Below are 24,192 nucleotides of genomic sequence, written 5' to 3' on the forward strand. Positions count from 1 at the left end.
GGGGCCCAAAACTGGACACAGTACTCCAGATGAGGCCTCACCAATGTCGAATAGAGGGGAACGATCACGTCCCTCGATCTGCTCGCTATGCCCCTACTTATACATCCCAGAATGCCATTGGCCTTCTTGGCAACAAGGGCACACTGCTGACTCATATCCAGCTTCTCGTCCACTGTCACCCGTTGGTCCTTTTCCGCAGAACTGCTGCCTAGCCATTCGGCCCCTAGTCTGTAGCGGAAAGGACCACTTGGAGTTCCTATTTCCCCAAAATATCCCCCCAAGCCCTTACACCCCCTTTCCTGGGGAGGCTTGAGAATAAACAAGATGATCACAAACCAACCTTGGATTTTAAGACCCAAAAAACCCAATCAGATTCTTAAAAAAACAGAACTTAATTAGAAGAACAAAAAAAGATAAGAGAACAACTCTGTAAGATAAGAATGGAAGATAATCTTACAGGCAGTCAGATTCAAAACACAGAGAATCCCTCTAGGCAAAATCTTAAGTTACAAAAAGACACAAAAATAGGAATACACATTTCCTCCAGCATAGCAAATTTCACAAGCCAAAACACAGAAAACCTAACGCATTTTCTAGCTAGATTACTTACTAACTTTACAGGAGTTGGAGGGCTTGCATCCTTGATCTGTTCCCAGCAAAGGTATCACACAATCAGACAAAAGCCTTTTCCCCCTCCTCCAGATTTGAAAGTATCTTGTCCCCTTATTGGTCATTTTGGGTTAGGTGCCAGCCAGGTTACCTGAGCTTCTTAACTCTTTACAGGTAAAAGGACTTTGCCTCTGGCCAGGAGGGATTTTATTGCACTGTATACAGAAAGGTGGTTATCCTTCCCTTTATATTTATGACAGAACATATGGGTCTTTCAAGGGGGGAAAAAGGAGGAAGAAGGTCCATGTTTCTCCATAGCTTTTAATAGGAGACTTTTCCTCAGTAGACTGATTGACATATGCCTATGTCATAACCATAGGGGTAGCCTAAATTCCTCCTTACCTGTAAGGAGTTAAGAAGCTCAAGGAACCTGGTTGGCACCTGACCAAAGAAACCAATGGGGACAAAAGATACTTTCAAATCTGGGGGGGGCCTGGGGGGGTGGAGAGATTTTGTTTTGGGTTCTTTGTTTTCTGTGGCTGTTTGCTCTTGGGACTAAGAGGGACCAGACATCAATCCATGTTCTCCAAATCTTCCTGAACAAGTCTCTCATATTTCAAACTTGTAAGTAATAGCCAGGCAAGGCATATTAGTTTACCTTTGATTTCTCAGCTAGTGAATTTTCCCTTTGCTAGAGGGAGGTTTATCCCTGTTTTGTTGTAACTTTGAAACTAAGGCTCGGGGGGGATGGACCTCTGTGCTCTTTGAATTTTCTCCTACTCTGTAAGGTTAGCTACCAGCCTAAGTTTACAGAGGTGATTCTTTTACCTTTTTCTCTTTAAATAAAAATCCTTCTTTTTAAGAACCTGACTGATTTTCCAGGGGTTTGGGTCTTTGATCATTTTGTAACCAATTGGTTAGGATATTATTCTCAAGCCTCCCCAGAAAAGGGGGTGTATAGGCTTGGGGGAATATTTTGGGGGAATAGGACTCCAAGTGGTCCTTTCCCTGATTGTTTGTTAAATCACTTGGTGGTGGCAGCGATCCCAAGGCAAGAAGGGAATCTGTGCCTTGGGGAAGTTTTAACCTAAGCTAGTAAGAATAAGCTTAGGGAGTCTTTCATGCGGGTCCCCACATCTGTACCCCAGAGTTCAGAGTGGGGAAGGAACCCTGACAGCTTACCAGACAAATGGCTGTTGAGTCTATAAGGACAAGATGGCTGGCCATTAGTCATATTCAAAGGAGTTCAAGAGGCCCAAGCTGGATAACCTGGTCTTCCAGAAACTGCAGCATCTTCTAAAATGGGAGCCAGGGCCCAATCCACAGGCTTGGAGAATGAAGACCCAAGCACAAAGGGTGGATCTCAGACCCAAGAGTCTCTAGGGAAAAACTCGGACTCCATCAACAATGGCAACAAGACCAACTTCTAGAACAATCATCTGTGAACTAGTGGCTCTGAGTAAGTACTGCATGCTGATGAAAGCAGAGTTTCAGAGGGCAGAGTCTTAATTAGCTCCAAAGGAAAAGCAGAAGGTACATCCCAAATAGTAATCAAGGCCATACAGCAGCACCTTACAGAACTGATACAGGACCTGTTCTCACCATAGGCGTTGATACAGAGTATTCCAGCTTTTTGCGATGCCTGTGGATGATGGATGGGTCACCGATGTGATTGGAACTAAGGAACTATGATGAGTTGGCAACAGTTTGAAGGGTGAAAAGATTCCTGTATCAGGAAAGTCTTGCAGCAGCTCTCACAGTCCTCCCAGAGCTCTGGGGGAAAGCCAAGCAAGATGGAGCAGGCATTTGGTGAGACGTACTGAGGGTAGCAGGTACGGTCACCCATAGTGGAAATCTTACCATTACTGAAGGCACAGTGCTGAGTCCCACATGCTTGGATCTACAAATAGACCAGAGTTAACGACAATAAACTGCAACTGGCCAGTCCAAGAGGTACAAAATCTACTAAATAGAACTACAAAAAGCAAGAATTAAAAGTAGAGGTAACAGTCACAAGGTATGGAAACATGAGTCTAAAGGATTTCCTAGTCCTCTGCTACTTCAATAGGAAAAGAACTAGGTAGCATCAGACCTGAGGCTCATTATGTAACTTCATATCAGACATTTGGCTCTGCAAGGGAGCATCCATCTGGCACCAACATTACTGCTTTCAAAGGCATTCCTACTCTGATGCAGAGATTCTTTAAGCTTCCAAAACTGGGGTTTCTTCTTCAACACTTACCCGAACGGTCGGCCATAGAGATCGTTCATCATTTGATCTGTTCCTGCACGGCCACAAGGGCCTGCAGCCCGAGAGTCCAACAGCAGAACAGACTTGATGAACCCATGTAATAGGTTCACCTCTCGGCCACCTCCACTTCTCGGTTGGTGGAATTTTTTCATGGATGTTACAAGCCACCTGGAGAACAGCGTTCACTGGAACATCTTGTGATGTTCCCACGACATGTCCAAAATGCATAAGGTGCCGTCTGGGACAAGGGCCCCGGTAGCATGTAGACTGGAGTGACCATAAACATATGCATTACAAATGAAGTGATTCTACATTATGCCCAATATACAACGTTGGTGTTTTGTGTGGAAAGCCTCCAGTTTGCCCAGTCTGAGCAGCGCAGTGTCCAGGTTTTGCAGCTGTACAACAGTATGGGGAGCATACAGCTTGAATAGATCCTGAACTTGGTTGCTGTGCTGAGATGATGTTGATTCCATATTCATTGTAAATGACTCCTGGAAGATGCTGTGATGCCAATCCAATGGAGAACCTCCGTGTGAGAGTAGGAGGAAATGGTGAGCATAGAACCCAAAGAGCAAAAGTTGGAGACTGCTTCTACAGTTTGATTATTCAAAGAGATTGGAGTCACTGACGGACCTGGTCCTAGATTTTGCAACTTTGGCTCTGACCATGAAACATGGAGGCCAATCTTAGCTAACTCCTCCTCCATTTGCTGGAGTGCCTTGTGAAACCTGTCGGGGCTCTGTACCAAAAGAGCAATGTCATCAACATAGTCAAAGCCTCAGAGCGAGAGAGCACCAATCTTAATGCTTGTGGACCTGACGGAATGCATGGAGTCCATTGCCCAACAAAAAAAGAGTAGAGGGACCAAGATGCAGGCCTGCCTGACACCAGATACTGATTTAAAAGGTGCAGACACCCGATTCCCCAGAAGTACACGGACAGTGGTTTCATTATGCAGCTGTCTAATCAAGTCCAGCATAGCGGAAGGGATACCTATGCCCTTTAAGGCCATTAAATGGGGTTTGATATGAACAATGCTAAAATAAGAACATTTAGTCATATAATTGGCAAATTACTGCACTTGCAGATGTGTTGCATTTAACAGGTATTTTGAATCATTCACATACAGCAGTCCTTAGTACAGACTCATACAGCTGGATACCATTTTGACTACATTTAATCATCATATGGTTTTCAACCTTTAATATGTTTTAGTCATTTCCCCTCATTACATTTTCTATTGAATTCCATTATCTGAGAAGTGAATCGTTCAGTTATGCACAGCATGAGATCATATCTTCCCTGCTGCTAGATGGATGCACTGTAGCTCAAGAAGTTGCCTGACAATTTAAATGCACTGTAATGGTGATGTTTAGAAAGTTGCCTAACTTTTATTCATGCAAAAGAGTTTATTTATTATTTTAAAGTTATATGCTGTTGTATTGATGTTTAACTGGCCCTTCCTTTAAATTATCCTTGTCAGTTAATTCCAGATGGGTATTTTTTATTTGTTCGTATTTGGTTTGTTTGTTTTAAATTCTTCTGTTTGGGGGAGCTGTTTTTATTTGATGTTCGGTTGCTTTTTGTTTGTCTTTGTATAACTATAGCTAAACTAAACCCCCAAATTTATTTAGTTTTGTTGGCCTTGTTGAGAAATGGAGCCATTTACTATTTTTGAGTAAGAAAGAAAAGTGTTAGGGAAATTATAAATATATATATAAACAGTATGGATTCCAGAAACTCTTTCAGTCAAACAAAGATAGTGTTAACTAGAAGCTCATTAAATGAGGATTATAAAAAAAAAAAGTCCAGGGAATGCTGAGGGAGAGCTAAACTGAAGGACTACATACTGCTTACAGAGCTGTGTTCATCTTGATGTAAGAGCAATACTTAAAATTATTTTTAAGTATTTCTAAGTATAAACTGACTAGATACTGAATTCAGTAACTAGTTATTTTGGCTTTTGCATATTTTTTGTAAATTTTAAGGTACAAAGTTAAGTTTGCATGAGCAGTTTAAGTCAGTTGTAATGAGTGTGTGATGATGGGGTATGTCTAGTAGGAAAGAGGCTGAATTGTTAGCTGTTAATTTCTAAACGTGCCCAGGTTTGGGCTTTTAAAGGTGCAGAATTTTTGTAAAGGAAATAATATTGTTCTGGCGTATTAGCTGAAATTCATTAAAACTTATTTTCAACCTTAGCTCTATTTTTATTGAGTTTGATTTTTTGTTCGTGAATCAGAGTCAAGTCGGAAACTTTAGTCTTCAGTTCCAGAAAGTTTGTATCCTCCAGGGAAGTCATTACTCTTGTCCTCTTCTCATATGGACATAGTTGCTGAAGAGTTGTCAATTTCCTCAGAATTTAAGTAGAGTTATATGAGGATGTTTTTTGGGGGGGATTAAGGCTGTTGCAAAAACAATCTGATAATAGAGGTCATTAGATTATGCAATAACTCTTGCTATAGCCTCTTAGAATCAAATATCACAGTCACTGCTTAAAGAGATGGCTGTCAAGCCAAGAACAAGGTCAGATGGGAAGCAGGGGTTAGCACAGATTGAGCATAGAATTTTGGAGATGATGATGTCCTGTTTAACATTCAGAAGAGTGTTGATGTGTCCCAGTGACACAAATGCAATCAGATCTTGCAGGACTCTTTATACACATGGGAATGCTGATGTTGGGTTTATCCTTTCACTGGACCTGCACTAAAGCAGGCTGACAGGGATTTGTAACAACGAGCTTTAAACATCAAGTCTGGATGTTACTTTGAAGTACAGAATGACTGGTCCTTTGAAATGAAGTCGTTTCAGCTCCCTTGTGCTAGAACAGGTGCAATTAAGGTTGACCAATTAAGAGGCAGGGCACCACCTGGCTGGGGCTGTAAACATCCAGGCTTTCAGTAAGAAAGGGGGATGATCAAGGAGCAAGAGCAACAGGAAGTGCCCTGGGCGTGGTTGCCAAAGTCCCCAGGGGGGAGGCAGTGGAAACTGGGGGGGGGGGGGGGGGGAGAGAAAGAGAAGAGAAGGGCATCCAGGGAGAAAGCTCTGAGAGGCAGTGCTCATTCGAAAGAGCACAGAAGAATCCTGCTAGAGGCCGTGAAGCAGGAGGGAGTGAAAGGAAAGGGGGAAATCTCCTGGGAGCTGTAGCCCAGGATGGGCTAAAGAACTGGGCTGTTGTTTTTGCTTATGTTTGGAAAATAAAATTGTTTACAACAAGATGCTGAGTATGGGAGTGGGTCTTTTAAGGGCTGGAGACAAGCCAGGGCCTTACAGAAGGTTCTCAAGTACATTCTTTGAAAGACCTGAAAGTGCAGAGCGACATCTAAGCACACATCTTACATTCCAGACAACCATAATCTTTACTCAGGCAGAAGACATTGGAATCATGCCTCTTCATTAGCAACACAAAGATTATATTTAGGCTACCTACAGCAGCCCCAGGGTATTTTTCATTCTCCATCTGAAAGAGAAATGGTACTTAATACAATTTTTTTAATGAAGAAGTGTAAAGGTGCATCAGGAATTGAACTGCATCCATCAAATACCATAAACTGGGCACTCAAAATTCTATGGTGATAGGTATGGTATAAAAACTTTACAGAATAGTCCAGGGATCAGCAACCTTTGGCCCGCGGCCCACCAGGGAAAGCTGCTGGTGGGCCGGGATGGTTTGTTTACCTGCCACGTCCACAGGTTCAGCCAATCACGGCTCCCACTGGCCGCGCCGCTTCCGCAGCCCCCATTGGCCTGGGACAGCAAACTGTGGCTAGTGGGAGCTGCGATTGGCCGAACATGCAGATGCTGCAGGTAAACAAACCGTCCTGGCCAGCCAGCGACTTTCCCTGGCAGGCCGAGTGCCAAAGGTTGCCGATCTAATGTACAGAACCGAAGTGTGGTACCAAGAAACGGAAGAGCTCAAAGCCTGCCTCTATTAACAATGAGAAGCACAGAAGGCCCAACCTCACACCAAAGCACAAAAGCACCTGGAAAAAGTTAAACAATGCCTATTGCTCCATCAACTCACCCAGCCACAGTGCTTTATGAGTAGATACAATGCTCCATATGTGCAGTCTATCCTCAGCTAGATGCTCCAAAGTGAGAGGTAGCATAGGCAGGGGAACAAGAGGGAGGGAGGACCAAGAATGTGAGTACTACCTACAGCATCATAGTTTGCCAACCAAGTCAGCACCTTGATTGAAGACAATTTTTAAAATAAATAAGGAAACTCACAGAAGAAAATTCAAAATTGATATAAGGATTTGAAGGCAAGCTGTTTGAAGTGAGCTGTAGCTCACGAAAGCTCATGCTCAAATAAATTGGTTAGTCTCTAAGGTGCCACAAGTACTCCTTTTCTTTTTGTTTTCCCAAAGTATGATCAAAGCTGGGATAAATACTGCGGAGAACTCGTCCACCAAATATAGAATCTTAGAATTATAAAAGATTAGTTTGGAAGAGACCTCAGGAGATCATCTAGTCCAACCCCCTGCTCAAGGCAGGACCAACACTATTTAAATCCTCCCAGCCAGGGCTTTGTCAAGCCAGACCTTGAAAACCTCTAAGGATGGAGACTCCACCACCTCCCTAGGTAACCCATTCCAATGCTTCACCACCCTCCCCGTGAAATAGTGTTTCCTAATATCCAACCTAGACCTCCCCCACTGCAAGTTGAGACCATTGCTCCTTGTTGTGTCATCTGCTATCACTGAAAACAGCTAAGCTCCATCCTCTTTCGAATCCTCCTTCAGGTAGTTGAAGGCTGCTATCAAATCCCCCCTCACTCTTCACTTCTGCAGACTAAACAAGCCCAGTTCCCTCAGCCTCTCCTCATAAGTCATGTGCCCCAGCCCCCTGATCATTTTCGTTGCCCTCCGCTGGACAATGTCCGATTTGTCCACATCCTTTCTGTAGTGGGGGACCCAAAACTGGACGCAATACTACAGATGTGGCCTCACCAGTGCCGAATAGAGGGGAATAGTCACTTCCCTCAATCTGCTGGCAATGCTCCTACTGATGCAGCCCAATATGCCATTAGCCTTCTTGGCAATAAGGGCATAGTGTTGACTCATATCCAGCTTCTCATCCACTGTAATCCCCAGGACCTTTTCTTCAGAACTGCTGCTTAGCCAGTCGGTCCCCAGCCTGTAGCGATGCATGTAATTCTTCCATCCAAAGTGCAGGACTCTGCACTTGTCCTTGTTGAACCTCATCAGATTTCTTTTGGCCCTATCCTCCAATTTGTCTGGGTCACTCTGGACCCTATCCCTACCCTACAGCACATCGACCCCTTTCCCCAGCTTAGGGTCATCTGTGAACTTGCTGAGGGTGCAATCCATCCCATCATCCAGATCATTCATAAAGATGTTGAACAAATCCGACCCGATGTTTTGCTCAATATGCTCGTAAAGAAAATGATGTTGGGATAATGAGTGAAGGGTATTATGAAACATTTAGAATTAAGGGGGTTCTCACCTGGTCACACTTTGAAAGCATGGACAAAAGAGAAGAAATCCACTTAGATGGGAATTTTTGGACAACTGCATGTTATGTACAAAAAATCATGCAGTACATTCGTCATAAATTATGTGACATTTTTGATAGAAAAATGTACGCTGTATGTATGCAATTATATATTCTACTAAAATGTATGTTTGACTTGAAACAGTTTAATTAAGATTAAACCGCTCTCCATAAGGTTTACTTAAATATTAATGGCCTGATTTCCCAACAAGATGAGTATCTGCAGCTCCCATTCATTTCAATGGGAGTTGGGTTGCTTAGCAGACTTACAAATCAGCCTCATGTCCTTTCATTAACTGAGGACAGAGCATAGTTAGTGAATCAAACACAAGAGAAGTGAAAAAAAGAAATCAGTTATTTAAATTTAGGAACAGAATACATTTTTAAATGATTTCCTCCTCTTCATTAGAAATCACTTAAAAGTTGCTACATTAATGCAAAAATGTCCCATAAAGTGACAATAAAATTACAGCTATGTATAATTCAAGGAACAAGGGCAAACCTTCTGATTCTTCTCTATTTCATTTCGCATTTGTTGGTTTACAGGAATTCTGGTCAAAGATCTGTAGGAATAAAATACTGGTATTACTCAGCCATTCTACATTTAAACAAACATTCTTCCTTACCTAATATAAGTTAGTTTCAGGGGTACAGTGATCAGCCTTAAAAAAATCCCAAAACTAAACATATAAGGTTACCTCAATATTTACAGTATTATTTCACCTTCTTTATATTAATTTTAGGAAATAGGTAGCATTTTGTACATACTGAAGTTACTTAAGTATATTATCTTAGTTCATAATTTCAAATCTGGATGTTAAAGTTATTTATCTCCATATCTAGGCAACTAAATCAAAGTGGTCTGAAGCTCTCAGTTTTGACTTTAGGCTATTGGAAAGTGTTATGAACAACCACTTACAAAGGTAGTCTAGCCATTAGAGAACGTGTTTGGGGACTGAGGCGCCTAGGTTCTGTTTCCAACTCAGCTAGTCACTATGTACATGTGGATAAATTACTTAACCTCTGTGCCTCAGTTTGCTAATCTCAAAAATGGTAACAAAACATATGTATAGTACCTCATCATCATATTACAAGGCTTAATTAGCATTCGCTTTGGAATCTCTGTAGTTCAAAGAATTATTAATAGTGGGTATCTTTACGTATTAAACTTTCTCCTATATCTACAGCTACCATAGGTTGGCTCCTTTCACCATTTAAGAAAATTGTGGAAGGCTTTACCAACTTTATTTCATGAATGTGAAAATATGCCTCCGAAAATATAATCCATCTTCAACAAAGACCACTGGAAAAAGTGAAGGAAGTATACCATGCAGCCTCAAGAGGCTGTCTGAGGCTTTTTAGTTAATTTTTTGCAAGGACAAGCAAAGCTTTCTTTTTAAGATTTAGCTGCCAGAAAGACTTGTGAACCCATTCTAGCACTTCAGGGGAAGGAGGGGTTCATTAGTGAAAACATTAATATAGCGTAAGTCAGAGAAAACTATTACTTCTGAGTTTGCTTGGGGACAACCTCAGTTCCCACAAGGAAGCTTTACTTCCCTTTGAACATGCTAAGACGTCTTGTTTGCCTGATACCTCCCCAGAAAGCATATCAGTTACTGTCTTGCTCCTCTACGGTAAAATATTCTTCTCATAGTGAGAACAGAACAACTTAAAGACTCAGTAGCTGCAAGAGGTACAGATGAGTTTTTTGTTTTCTTTGATTTAACTTTCTCTTATTCCATGCTTTCAGATAATAAATTTCTAAGGAAAGAAAATGGTGGTAAGACAATACTAAGACAGTCACTGTCCTATATGAGGCTGGAATAAAATTGGAAGAACAGAAGTAAGAGCTATAGAGGACAGAAAATTCCTAGATGATAATTAGTTATCATTCTGCCTGTCAAATGGAGTGAGGAGGAGGAATCAGGGTCTATGATCTCACAGAGAGAGCTAGAAAAATACAGAATAGACTCTGTGTTATAAAGATGTTGATGTCAGTAATTGTTTGGGAAGACCTGAATACTCACTCATGCCTTCACATCTCATGAATAATATAGTCATCCCAAATTCATCCTTATAAAACTTTTATAACCACACAACCATGTTTATTCTCTATGCACACACAAACACAGTGAATATCCTACTATCTGTGTTAACTGGGGTTTTTTTAGTATAAAATTTTAATGCAAGAGAGCAAGAATGGAAACGATATAGAATAATAATTTCTTTCAAAAATGAAAACAGATTTAAATGAAAAATTTATAATATTATAAAAATATAATATTATAAAATATAATAATAATAAAGAAAATATAAGCACAAGGATTGATAAGAACATCTCAAACTAGCTCAAAGATGCCAGCAAAACACCCAGTTGAGAAATGAAGCACAAGGATTGGGGGGAAAAAACCCCACTATTAAGCTAAAAGCCTGAAAGCAATTGGCTCTGCAGCACAGAGTTTTGGGAGAGCCTGCTACCAGCAATAAGCATCATTTAGTAACATAGCTTATATAACATTTCCCCCATCATAAAGTATTTCTGTAATTGATGGGAATTATTCCTGGGAGTTAATTTAGCCAAAGGAATAATTTAGCCATTAAACAAGTAGGACAAATCACGAAGCTAAAAACTGAAGAGTAAAATGTGTAAACACCAACACAGTAAATACCATTCTGGCCCTGTATGAATACTTTCAAACAGCCTTGAAGTAGCTAGTCATTGTTTAAGAAAAAGTAACAAGGTCCTATTTGAATCTGACTACATTTGGCATAATTTGTACTTCATTATTATTATTGTAGTAGTGGTAGTATAAAATTAGCTCCTACAGGCCTCAGTCAGAATCAGTGCTCCATCATGTGGGGAACTGTCTAGGTACAAAACAGAACACAGTCCCTGTCCAAGACTTTTACAATCGAAATAGAGAGGACACAAAAAAGGAGAGGCAGAACACAATGGAAGGGGGAAAAGAGCAGACGGAGCTGACATGACATTAACAGGAACCTAATATCACATGTGTTATCTTAAATGTTTGTAGGTTTTTGTGGGTTTTTTTGTAATAAGATAAGACAAGTGAACACGAGATATTAATGAATCACTAACTGGCCCCATGCCTAGTCATTATCATTAGGCACGGTGTCATGTTTTTGGGGGAGGTAGGTTATGAAAAAATTGAAGGGGAGAGGATAGTAGTGGAGAACTGAGGAGAACGTTTCATGCATAAGAGGGAGCATGGAAGATGATGTAAAACTGCTTGCGGAAGAGATGTCAAATGTGGTCAAAATTTCATCATTGACATGCTAATAAAATGAAGTATTGTGTTTTTGTAAATAGAGATGAGCACTTAAAGCTGACAAAATACACAAAATGTTTAGCAATGATGCATACAAATATTGTGAAAGATACTGAACTGAAATGTATAACAGACTATCTCTGGTTATGCTATGTTATACTAATGGTCAGACTTTTCAGTTTTAGTACTTTCCAGTTTCACTATTATAAACAACAAATTTAAAAATAATAAAATGAGCTCCAAACAACATAAAGGAATCTGAAAAATGGATAAGAGAAGACTATACAGTACAGCGACACACAACTAGATATGTTTATTCAGAAAGCATCATTTTAACCAAACTGTAATTACTTATTTTGATGCATAGAAGTTAAACACGTAAGGGGAGAACATTAGGACACAAAAAGCAGTATGGTGAGTTCAGTGAACATCCCTGAACCCCACCCCTTGAGACTTAAATTCACCTCCATCTGCAGCTAAGTGGTTATTAATAAGACTATGTGATTTTGAGAAGATTTTTGCAATACTTAAATGTTGTGGTGTTTGTCTTTCTTTATTAATCTTTTTCTCTTTTATCTGGATAAAATGTAAATATATAGCACTGAGATAAATGCTTATTGAAGTATAACTTTTAATATGCTCAACATATTAGCATTTGCATATTATGCATGGATATCACGAAACTCAGGGTATGTACTGGTACTACATATTGTATTTATGTAATAGCCAGATACTTACAAACTGGTAAATTGTATGTCAACTAACAACAAATATGCTATCATTTTTTTTATATCTTCCAAATATGTCACTTGTTTCACTGTCTGCATACTGTCAAATGAACTAGCCTCTCAAGTTAGAAGATATCATTTCGTAAATACTAACTCATGCTGACCTTTCTTCTAGGTAACAGAATGAGACATGAAAATGAAGCTCACCACTAAAAAGCCTGGGAAAAGGACACTGCTAAAGTTGTAAACTGTTTTTAAAAATCAAAGGACCCATTTTTGGATACAAATGTCACTTTTTAATTTTAATTTGACAAAATTAAATTTTTTTGTTTTGATTTAAATCAATTTGTCTACAATATTTACAATCCTAACTTTGCAGAATTGCGCTAGTTCATGACAGCCAGAAAATGACTACTCCACTTTCACTGTCCAAAATGAGTGATGGACAAAAATAAAAAGCATAAATAATAAAAAGTAAATTGTATTATTAAAATTATTTCAGTTTAACTATTAAAATATAATTGCTAATGCAAGTTAGAAAATGTAATTTATTTTGTTCAATAGGCCTGATTCTTCTTTGATTTACTCATTGAATTCCACTGACTTCAGCAGAATTACTCATAATTTAAACCTGTCAGTGAAGAATCAGAATATATTAATTCTTTTTACCTGATGAGTTTTTTTCAATTTAAGACTGCTATAGGCACACACCCATCAATTTAAAAATAATATTTTATCTGATTTTTAAACTTATAGTGTTAAGAGTAATGTCAAAGATTTGTATAACTAAAAAAAGATTAGAGAGATACAATCTATTTTTATTTCTAGTCTGTTTATGTCTATTTTCATTACAGTCTATTTCCCCTGTCATACACCGCAAAAGGAAAGACAAACACTTTATTTAAGAACATAAGAATGGCCATACTGGGTCAGACCGAAGGTCCATCTAGCCCAGTATCTTGTCTTCCAACAGTGGCCAATGCCAGGTGCCCCAGAGGGAATGAACACAACAGGTAATCATCAAGTGATCCATCCCCTGTCACTCATTCCCAGCTTCTGGCAAACAGAGGCTAAGGACAACATTGCTGCCCATCCTGGCTAATAGCTATTGATGGACCCATCATTCAAGAATTTATCTAATTCTTTGTTGAACCCTGTTATAATCTTTAAGGGGGGGGGGGGAGGGAGAAAGGTAAATGTAGTTGTAGAAACACAAAAACTTGCAGGGGTCTGGGACTGGTGTCGTACTTGAAATTAGTTTTAATTCTTTTTTAAAACTTGATGATAATGTCCCTTCCACTTAACCATTTTTTAAAAATAAGAATAGAATGAGCCTTACAACTTATGTACTTTTTCCCCTGCTTTCTAATGATGAGTTGTATTTTTCTAAGTGTTTACTTATACCAAACTGGTTGTTTTATATTTCTTTGCAGTTATATTTTAGGCATTTTAAAAAAATTATTTACTCTTCTTTGCAATTAGATATGATTGGAGTAGCTTTTATGTTACACTACAGTTTTTCTTTAACAGAAGAACAATGGGGACAATAAAACAAAAGGAGATCCTTAAATTAGGAGCTGTAATATGTTGTGAGACAGTCTCAAGCAGAGAACACTATTTAGCATCTTATTTAACTCAATAATTCAATTTAAAAAACTGTGGGACAAGCTGTGACATACAGTATCTAACACAAAAAAATTTCTCAGTGACAAGGCATGACTGGCTCACAGAAACAGCAACCTTTTACATGAGCAGAGCTATGGCAGTGCAACAAGAAAATTGGTTTCTGTAATAGAGGAAGACTGGGAAATCCACCCATCCCACTGAGATAAACAGGACCACTCCCAAGAGCAAAGTTATTCACATATGTAAGTCTTTGAAGGATCAAGCCCTTAATTTATAAAGGTCTCCATGCATCCATCAGACAGAAGATCACTAAGAGATTGAACCTCAGTCCTTCTCACAGTTACTCTGCTCTCACTGAAGTCACTTGGACTCCTTCCAAGAGTAACTGTTCAAGACCATGATTATCTATTTGCAGGATTTGGCAAAAATCTCTAAAATATTCATTAAATTCAAACACAAACATAAATCAATAATTAATCAATACTCAAAAAGTAAACAATTTTATCATACCTGGCCTTTATTGGGAAGTTCTGAGCAATGTCTTTCATTACCTTTAAGGCACTATAAACAGGGGTGGAGATAATTTGAGAAGCTGCTTGAAAACTTAGATCTGTAAGAAAAAAAAGCACTGGAGAACACAACTATAAATCAACATCACTTATATTTTGTAAAACTCTTAACACGCACACGCAGAGAATTGGAATTCTATATTTAAATTAGACAGAAAAAAGCAGCATTAAAAGAACATTATTAAGGTTGTTAGAGGCAAGGTGAGTGAGATATCTTTTATTGGACCAACTTCTGTTGGTGAGAGAGACCAGCTTTCAAGGCAAATAGAGCTTTTCTTCACATCTGGGAAAGGTACGGATCGAAAGATTGTCTCTCTCACCAACAGAAGTTTATCCAATAAAAGATATTACCTCACTCACCTTGTCTCTCTAATATGCTGGAACCAACACAGCTACAAATACACTGCATACATTATTAAGGGTGGAAAGTCAAGCACACATAAGTTACGAAATGACAGAATTAGGGTTGCCTTGTGTAATTTCTTAGGTTTAAAAAAAAGTAGATGGATAAAACAGAAGTTCCATCATATGGCATCACATCAAAACCTATGTGGCTTTTCTGCAAGGTACCTTCAGATCCACCGCACAAGTCCTCTGCCACCTGAGCTAATGAAGTAACTGACAGCAATAGTAATGTGTCATCCTCTTTGTGGACCAGCACTAGAGGATGATGAAACAAACAATTTACCAGACCCAGAACATTTCCAAATGGATTGAATATTTGGGGACTTTAGCTGCTGTGCTCTATCAACTCTCCATTGAGCATGTGCAAATTGTGATTTTTCAAAGGCTTATAACTTTATCACAGGGATGACATGTTGGATCATATTAAAGAAGTTCTGTATTAAAATCACAAATGAGTTTGATTCCCCATAGTTTAAATTCCAGGGTATTACTAATTAAGAAGTCTCTTGGTTTTTGGTACTGTTTCTCTCCCTCTATGTGTGAAACTTGCAAGCTGCTAATTGTGTTAGTACATTCTAAGACAGAGTCTGTTCTCAAAGCAATTCACAGAGAGAGAGACTCAAAGCAATACTCTAACAACAGAAACAACACCCAGAGACTCCCCACCCTTTTGTTGTATTAACAATTGTGATTAAAATAGAGATAGAGGATGTATGTGGATGGATGCTTGGTGTGGATAATAACTGAATGATCAGGGAGGTGCCAGCCTAAGAATCCAGTGTCCATCGGCTGAAGAAGGCGTCAAGTGGAAATAACCAGAGGACCCCCCGGAGGGCAGACTGGAATCCACCCAACAGCCTCAAGAATGGGAGAACCAAAGAACAAGATAACATCTTGGAGCCGTCAGGAATGTGCTATCTGCTGATTGATTCAGCAACAGCATGATGAAGCAATTCCCATAGACTGGCATAGGAAGAAATTCCTATAAAAATAGACTCTAAAAAGTGAGAACTTTGGGGTCTGATTCTGCAAACCAACTTCCAGGAGCATCAGATGAGCATCTGACAAGGCCCTGCTCCCTCCTCATGTCCAGGCCACCTGGCCAGTGGCTTGGCATGAGCAACTCTAAGGCTGGTAACTATGATAACAACCTTGCAGAACCTGTGTGTGTGTGTTTGTATGAATGAATGTGTGAATAAATATGAGATTGAATGGCATGTTAGAGCTAGAACTAACTGCTTACTATGATTCTTTCTGTATTCACAATAAATGTGGTATTTTGCCTTTTTCCCTTTAATAAGATCCTGCTGGTTTTTATTTTATTGGTACAACAGACAGAAGTTACATTACTATCAATTCCCCTGACAAATTTCAAGTCCCTGCTCCAAAGCATGAGAATGCTACAGAAAGGGCATCAGAAATAGTTTAAATGGGTAAAATAAATTATTTTTTTGTTTGTTTACAATTTCAGGTTAGGCTGAAATTGTTTAAAAAAAGAGCCTGAGGCAGATATCTGGCATGGAAAATTTCAGACCAAATGGTTAAAGTTTGGCAAAGTTATAAACAACTGAAAATAAGGCCTTAGAATGGGAAATGTGGGGAAACCTTAATAGGTGGCGTTTTTATTCTCTGTGTGTATATAAAGTCTGCTGCAGTTTCCACGGTATGCATCCGATGAAGTGAGCTGTAGCTCACGAAAGCTCATGCTCAAATAAATTGGTTAGTCTCTAAGGTGCCACAAGTACTCCTTTTCTTTTTGCGAATACAGACTAACACGGCTGTTACTCTGAAACCTACTATTCAGCAGTATCTCATGCACCTCTCTGGATCAGCACTCCTCTGCCGATGTTAAACATGAAATCTCTAGGCTATCAGGTGAAGAGACTGAAGGTTGGGCTCGAGGAGGTGGCAGCAATGCTGTGAAACTAGGTCTGTGTGAAGTGGGAGTGATGTGTATAAGATGGGCCTTGTCCAATTTGACTTTGCACAGCTCTGGGCAGAAGAGGGTCAGGGGGATGCATACAGAGACCCTCTGAAAATGGCAGTAGAAAAGCATCCATCAATGAACCTGGGCTGTGTCCAGCTCTGAAGCAGAACAAGTGACATTTTGTGTTGTCCTTTGTTACAAATAGATCCATTTGGCAAGTTACCCAGAGCTGGAAAATGGACCTTGTTATAACTGGGTGAATGGACCACTCATCGTGATCAATAAACAATCTCCTCAGGTGATCTGCCAGGGTACTCTGAGCCCCTGGGAGATTTCATAGATTCATAGATATTAAAGTCAGAAGGGACCATTATGATCATCTAGTCTGACCGCCTGCACAATGCAGGCCACAGAATCTCACCCACCCACTCCTGCAATAAACCTCTCACCTATGTCTGAGATATTGAAGCCCTCAAATCATGGTTTAAAGACTTCAAGGTGCAGAGAATCCTCCTGCAAGTGACCGGGGCCCCATGCTACAGAGGAAGGCAAAAAACCCCCAGGCCTCTTCCAATCTGTCCTGGAGGAAAATTCCTTCCCGACCCCAAATACGGCGATCAGCTGAACCCTGAGCATGTGGGCAAGATTCACCAGCCAGATACCCAGGAAAGAATTCTCTGTAGTAACTCAGATCCCACCCCATCTAACATCCCATCACAGGCCATTGGGACTATTTACCATGAATAGTTAAAGATCAATTAATTGCCAAAATCATGTTATCCCACGACCAGAAGTGACTATTCCCCTCTATTCGGCACTGGTGAGGCCACATCTGTAGTACTGCATCCAGTTTTGAGGCCCCCACTATAGAAAGGATGTGGACAAATTGGAGAGAGTCCAGTAGAGGGCAACAAAAATGAGTAGGGGGCTGGGGCACATGGCTTATGAGGAGACGCTAGGGGAACTGGGCTTATTTAGTCTGCAGAAGAGAAAAATATGGGGGAATTTGATAGCAGCCTTCAACTACCTGAAGGGGGGGTTCCAAAGAGAATGGAGCTCAGCTGTTCTCAGTGGTGGGAGATGACAGAACAAGAAGCAATGGTCTCAAGTTGCAGTGTGGGAGGTCTAGGTTGGACATTAGGTAAAACTATTTCACGAGGAGGGTGGTGAAGCACTGGAATGGGTTACCTAGGGAAGTGGTGGAATCTCCATCCTTAGAGGTTTTTAAGGCCTGGCTTCACAAAGCCCTGGTTGGGATGATTTAGTTCGGGTTGGTCCTGCTCTGAGCAGGGGGTTGGACTAGATGACCTTCTGAAGTCTCATCCAACCCTAATCTTCTATGATTCTAGGATGTATCCCTCCTGATGAGACTGTTTAAATTGGGATATGTAGGATCCCACTTCAGAGTTTGATGAAGAAAAGGGTACTTCCTTGGACCATGGCAGTACCATACCCATCAGTACCAGTGAAGAAGGCTCAGACCTTGAAAAAAGAGGAACTAGGGATATAATCTGTGACTTTCCCCTAGACAGTGCTGCCTAATTGGAATCCTGATGGTTGAATTCGAGGGAGCTGTCTGGTGAGGAGGTGAAGATGCTGAAGGAGGTACCTTGGGTGCTGGTGCCATCTGAGTCTCTTGAACTGCTGGTGATGGTAGCACGAAGAGGTTTAACAACTCTCTCAAAGCCTCAAACACCTCAGAGGTAGACAGTAATAGGAAGACCCATGGTGTGAGGAGATGCCAATGGAGGTGTTTTGAAAGACCTGCACTGGGCTCTGGCGTCAATGAACTTCCTGTTTAGAGGTGTGGCCTGGGTAGTGCTTGCTCTTTGAACACACTCCCAAGTCTTTAAAAAAGCTCACTCTTTTCACATGTTTCAATGATCCTGGTACCGGGTCCGACTTCTGATGTCTCTTCTTCAGCACTGGTGACACCGAGCTGCCCCTCGGTACTGGTCGTTCCAGAAATAGATGGTAGATTCTGGGGTGCTCAGTACCCTGACCGAGGTAGACTGTTCAGATGGAAGACGTAGCACCATTCCATCAGCAGATATTTTAATTTGGCTGTCCTTTTTTAGAATGAGGCTTAAAGCCCTGACAAATATCACATTTGTTGCTCATATGAGCCTCCCCCAAGCATTTTGAATGTTCAAGTGCTAAAATTTATTTTTCTTCAATATGTTTCTTTAACATCACCTTCTGCTGCCCAATCTATTTTAGCCTTAATGGAGAATGATCATTTGAAACACAATGCTCTAAATAGGAAAGCTCTTTTATTAAGTAAGCACACTTCTCCACAATACTCTTTTTCTGAAACAACCCATAACAAATGTTCTACTTTCTATTAAGCAAGTTTGAAACAAACACATAAATAAACTAAAACAATGATTTCCTACTGTAAATGTATCCTGAGTTGAAGATATTATGGGAATCCTAACAGGTAACTGATCAGGCAAGTGCTATTAATGTGAAAACAGAAAGACTTATTAATTCAGAAACAACTGATTTTCTCCAATTATAATGGCTAAACAGGCATATGCTTAACTAATTCTCTGATGGATGTTAAGGTAATAGTGCTTGAAGATGAAGCTTTGTTGCTTCCCAGAAAGAACAATGTCAGCTCTTACTAATTTTCCATTCTTAAATAACTTTATCATGACAGATTTTATACAGCAGATGTGATGGATTTAGAGCTACTCTGTCATAATTTAATACTGTATGTTGGCCTGGTTATTGAGATATTTTCTGAATGAATATATTTGTTTAATACAACAGGAAGATGTCTGGGAAAACGGGCAGGAAGGGTGAGAATAACTTATGATAAGCCCCATCGCTCCACAAAAATTTGAGAGTTATTAAGGGATAATGTCAGGACTATTAGCTTTGAAGATTTTGCCTTGCCTCCAGCTAACCAAAAACGACTCTTTTGAGCAAGGACAGGTAAAGGCCTGTAAACACAAAATATCAACAGAACCTTGGCTGACTAAAGAAAGAACATGCTTTCAAAGGAGGAGGGTATCTGTTCAGGGGAACTACACTGACGCCAGGTCTACACTACAAAATTATATCGATCTAATTTAAACATCGGCATACAGCCACCACAGTTATTAACTCACTTGTGTGCATGCACACTTGGCTCCTTGTGTCAGTGATGCATGTCCTCACCAGGAGCACTTTATCAATTGTATTGTCAGTGCGGTGAATTGTGAGACAGTACCTGAAGACTAATAACAGTCGATGCAAGCAACACAGTGTCTGACACTAAGCAACTGACACGGTCAACCTAAGTACATTGACCATGACTCTATGCTGCTCGGGGAGGCGGTGTTACTAAACTGGAATAGAGAGGCACTTACGTCGGCAGGAGCCAAATTTAAGCCAAGACACTTCCACTTCCAGGCAGCTTACATCGACCTAACCGTGTAGCATAGACCAGGCCTCAGGCACACAATACCTCAGGCGTATCTGAAGGAGTTAGTCTGTCTAGATGAGATAGACATGCATGTAGACTGCTTTAAAATCTTCTCTCTACTGTTAAAATAAACAATACTTTGGTTATAAGAAGGCTGTCTGATCACCATATACCATTGGTCACAGATTCAGAAAGGGAAGAGCATCAGGTACCTGAACTCAGTTGGACCTTCTGGATAAGAATGGTTGCTACAAGGTACTGTAGCCCAGGGCCCAGTCTAGTAGAGAGAGGGAGAACTGCAAAATTCCACTCCAGGTTAGATAAGCACAGGAGGCCGAACACCTGAAGAAATATGCTCAGAGAGATCATAAAGTGGTCAGAGGGGCAGTTAGCCCTGTAACTATCACAACAGGTTTTAATTCTTGCTTAGTAGCAATGCTCTGCATCTTTATATGAGAGACCTGGGTTTAATTCCTTCCTATTTGTTTGTTCCTCACTTCAATTAAAAATAAGAATATTATCCTATCATCTGGCTGCTATGTGCTGCCATCTTGCAGAGCTAAAAAACAAAGCAGGGTTTGAGTTGGTCAGTATGTGGATGGGTAACCTCCAAAGTGGGAAAAAGGCTTTGGAGATTAGAACTCAAGCTATCTGGGCCAGCTGGCCTTATCTTCACTGTGCTACAAAGTTTGAACCTGGAAAGTAGCCTTTTCAAAGCCTTTACCCACTCACAAATATCAGCAAAATCCCTGTTTACCAAAGGGTTTGAGACCTTCAAACAAACTGGATTATGATGTACGTGTATCTGCCAAAATGTGATGTGATATTTATAGTTAACATATTCCAGTTTTATCAAGCAACTATATTTCTCTACAGGGCTGTTTATTTTCATTTGAAAACACTCCTTTCTCTTGCTCACAAATCTGCCCTCCCCCCAAACACACATTTCCTTCTGGCCCAAATTTTACACATTTAGAGACTGATATTACAGTTGAAGAAGATAAGCTTTTTGTGTTTAGGGTGTTGTATGTTTTAAATCTGGCATATTCACAAACAATAAATTGTTAAACTATTTATCATTGTAGTAAAAGATCATTTATCAGCTATTATATAAAGCATACTGTACACACACATCCCTATTGTATAAACTTTAGAATCATGTAGAAAAAAATTCTAATCTTCTCTAAGCTTTACAGTCAATTTCTCACATTCTTAACATATGATAGGTGTGATAAAAGTAATAGATTATATGTTACAGTGACACTACCTCTGACCTACTCCTGCACAACATTATTAGAAACTGTAAGAGGGAAAACCACAGTTCTACAATGATTTATAATTCAATTCAAGCTGCATTTCAGCCATAAAATATCCTCCTATAGGTCATCAGTATGGAAGCTGCATAGAAATCAACTTCTTCACAGCTGTCCCTCCATTCTTTTTTGTAAGGAAGTTTTTAAATAGCTTGCGTTCTTTCATCTGATGTTCCATTTAAAAAATTATCAGTAAGACTTGCAATGGTTTTATTAAAAAAAACAAAAACAAAACAGAATTTATAAGAGACAGAACAGAACCTGAGATGTATTTCTCTGTATTTTATCTTGACCTGATGGTGAGGATGAGGTGTTATTTTCGGTCTGACTTCATATTAAAAAAAAAAAAGTTCAGAAACCAAGTTTACCAAATTAATACCTTAAATAAAACTGTAAGGCAGAAAGATAGGTCAATTTTATCTTTTGGAGATAGCTATAGTTTTCTATAGTGTAAAGTGATTGCAACATTCCTTTAGTTTATTACTACTAAAATAAGAACATCATGTGTATGCTGTTTGAAATAATACTAACCTTTCCATGAAAGGTGAACTCTTCAGAAAGGATGGGTTACTCACCTTGTAACGGGAGTTCTTCAAGATGTATTCGTGATGCTGTATAAAAGGGCACTACAGTACACTAGTGTGGTCACCACTTTTACAAAATTGGTGATAAATCTTATACAAAGTATGCCCTGTCAGGTATCATTGGAAAAGACAGGTTTCAAAGTAGCAGCTGTGTTAGTCTCCACTCGCAAAAAGAAAAGGAGTACTTGTGGCACCTTAGAGACTAACAAATTTATTTGAGCATCCGATGAAGTGAGCTATAGCTCACGAAAGCTTATGCTCAAATAAATTTGTTAGTCTCTAAGTTGCCACAAGTACTCCTTTTCTTACTGGAAAAGATGTGGTCTGCTGGATGTTACTATCTTGTTATAATGTGTGTATTGACATTGTGTACGAAATTATGAAATTTTGCTATATGCTTGTATTTCAAATATATTGTAAGTCTGAGAAATACCTGCAGATGAGCTCTCCGGGAAAGACAAAGAAACTGTAAACAAACACTCCTGCTGGTCAGTCTCAGAGACATCTCATACAACAAATACTACACAGAAGATGCAGGCAAAAATTTGCAGTTTGAATGAAGTTGTCTCAGCCAGCAGGTAAGTGATGAACTCCCTGACCCCCTTTTCACAGCCAGAATTTTTTCCAGAAAAAGGGTCAAGATATAAACAGGGGAAAGAAAGACCCCTTGGTACCTCTTTCTTACCACATGTCTGAACTGATGAACTCTAAAAAGGAAAATTTTGAACAAAGGACTAAGGTCCCCAATACAGTAACTCCTCACTTAACGCTGTAGTTATGTTCCTGAAAAATGCGACTTTAAGCGAAACGATGTTAAGCGAATCCAATTTCCCCATAAGAATTAATGTAAATGGGGGAGGGGGGGATTAGGTTCCAGGGAATATATATATATATATTTTGCCAGACAAAAGACTATATATAGTCTAAAAAAAATAGTCTAAAAAAAAATTCCCTGGAACCTAACCCCCCCCACACACACCCACACAGTATAAGTTTTAAACAATGTAATACAGTACACAGCAATGACTGTGAAGCTTGGTTGAGGTGGTGAAGTCAGAGGGTGGGATATTTCCCAGGTGATGCCTTACTGCTAAATGATGAACTAGCAATTGGCTGAGCCCTCAAGGGTTAACTCGTTGTTAATGTAGCCTCACACTCTACAAGGCAGCACAAATGGAGGGAGGGGAGACAGCATGGCAGACAGAGGCACAAACTCTGTGTGTGTGTGTGGGTGTGGGATGCACATTTCCCCTTTAAGTACACTGACCCCACTCTTACGTGCACTACCTTGTTAAGTTAATCAGCAAGCTGAGACCACAGCTGCTGCCTGGAAGCTCCCTCTATCCTCGGGTAAGTGTTGGCTCTTTGGAGCTGGGAGTAATCTAATGTGCGGTGACTTCTGGTTTTAATAACCTTTCATCACATAAGTCCAGTTGGTCTGGGTGGTATCATAGGCTGAAGTGTCTAAGGGGACTGATACTAGCTCCATGGGAAGCTAGTATAGTGAACCAGGAGCACACATTTATTGCTGGTTTGGTTAAATCTAACTATAGAATATACCACCAGTTTGGGAGTGTCTGCCCAGTTTTGACAGTCAGACCTGAGATTAGCTCTCTCAGTTGTGACTCATTCCAGACAGCACGGCAATGTTGTCCTTACGTGTAATGTACTTCAGGTTGCACATGCTATCCATATGCCTGGGACCACAGATTTTTCCCTAGCAGTGTCTATCTGGTCCACAGATGTGTCCCCGCTCTTCTCGCACTCCGTACTGAAGGAATAAAGACAGCTGCTATTTGAGTTCATTCTCTAGCTCTAAACCCCAGCAGGAGAAACCAGACAGTGAGGAAGGAGAGCGAGTGGTGCACTACACATAGGGAAAACGCACTGAAGAACGCAAGTTACCACAAAGTGAATAGCCCATCCTTTTTCTTCAAGTGCTTCTCCCTATGTGCCGTGCA

At 40.1% G+C, this 24,192-nt stretch overlaps 1 protein-coding gene across 1 annotated transcript in view; it reads right to left on the reverse strand.

The window, feature by feature from the left end:
- The window catches only part of UGGT2 (UDP-glucose glycoprotein glucosyltransferase 2), a 287,095-nt gene that overhangs the window by 201,135 nt on the left and 61,768 nt on the right, over nucleotides 1–24,192 (reverse strand). The window contains exons 9-10 of the mRNA XM_048853522.2: nucleotides 14,532–14,631; nucleotides 8,880–8,940 (exon numbers count right to left, since the gene is read on the reverse strand). Coding sequence (XP_048709479.2) covers nucleotides 8,880–8,940; nucleotides 14,532–14,631 — 161 coding nt within the window. The remainder of the gene's footprint in view (nucleotides 1–8,879; nucleotides 8,941–14,531; nucleotides 14,632–24,192) is intronic.

The sequence above is a fragment of the Caretta caretta genome, chromosome 1 (genome assembly GCF_965140235.1).
Source record: "Caretta caretta isolate rCarCar2 chromosome 1, rCarCar1.hap1, whole genome shotgun sequence".
Taxonomy (NCBI): domain Eukaryota; kingdom Metazoa; phylum Chordata; order Testudines; family Cheloniidae; genus Caretta; species Caretta caretta.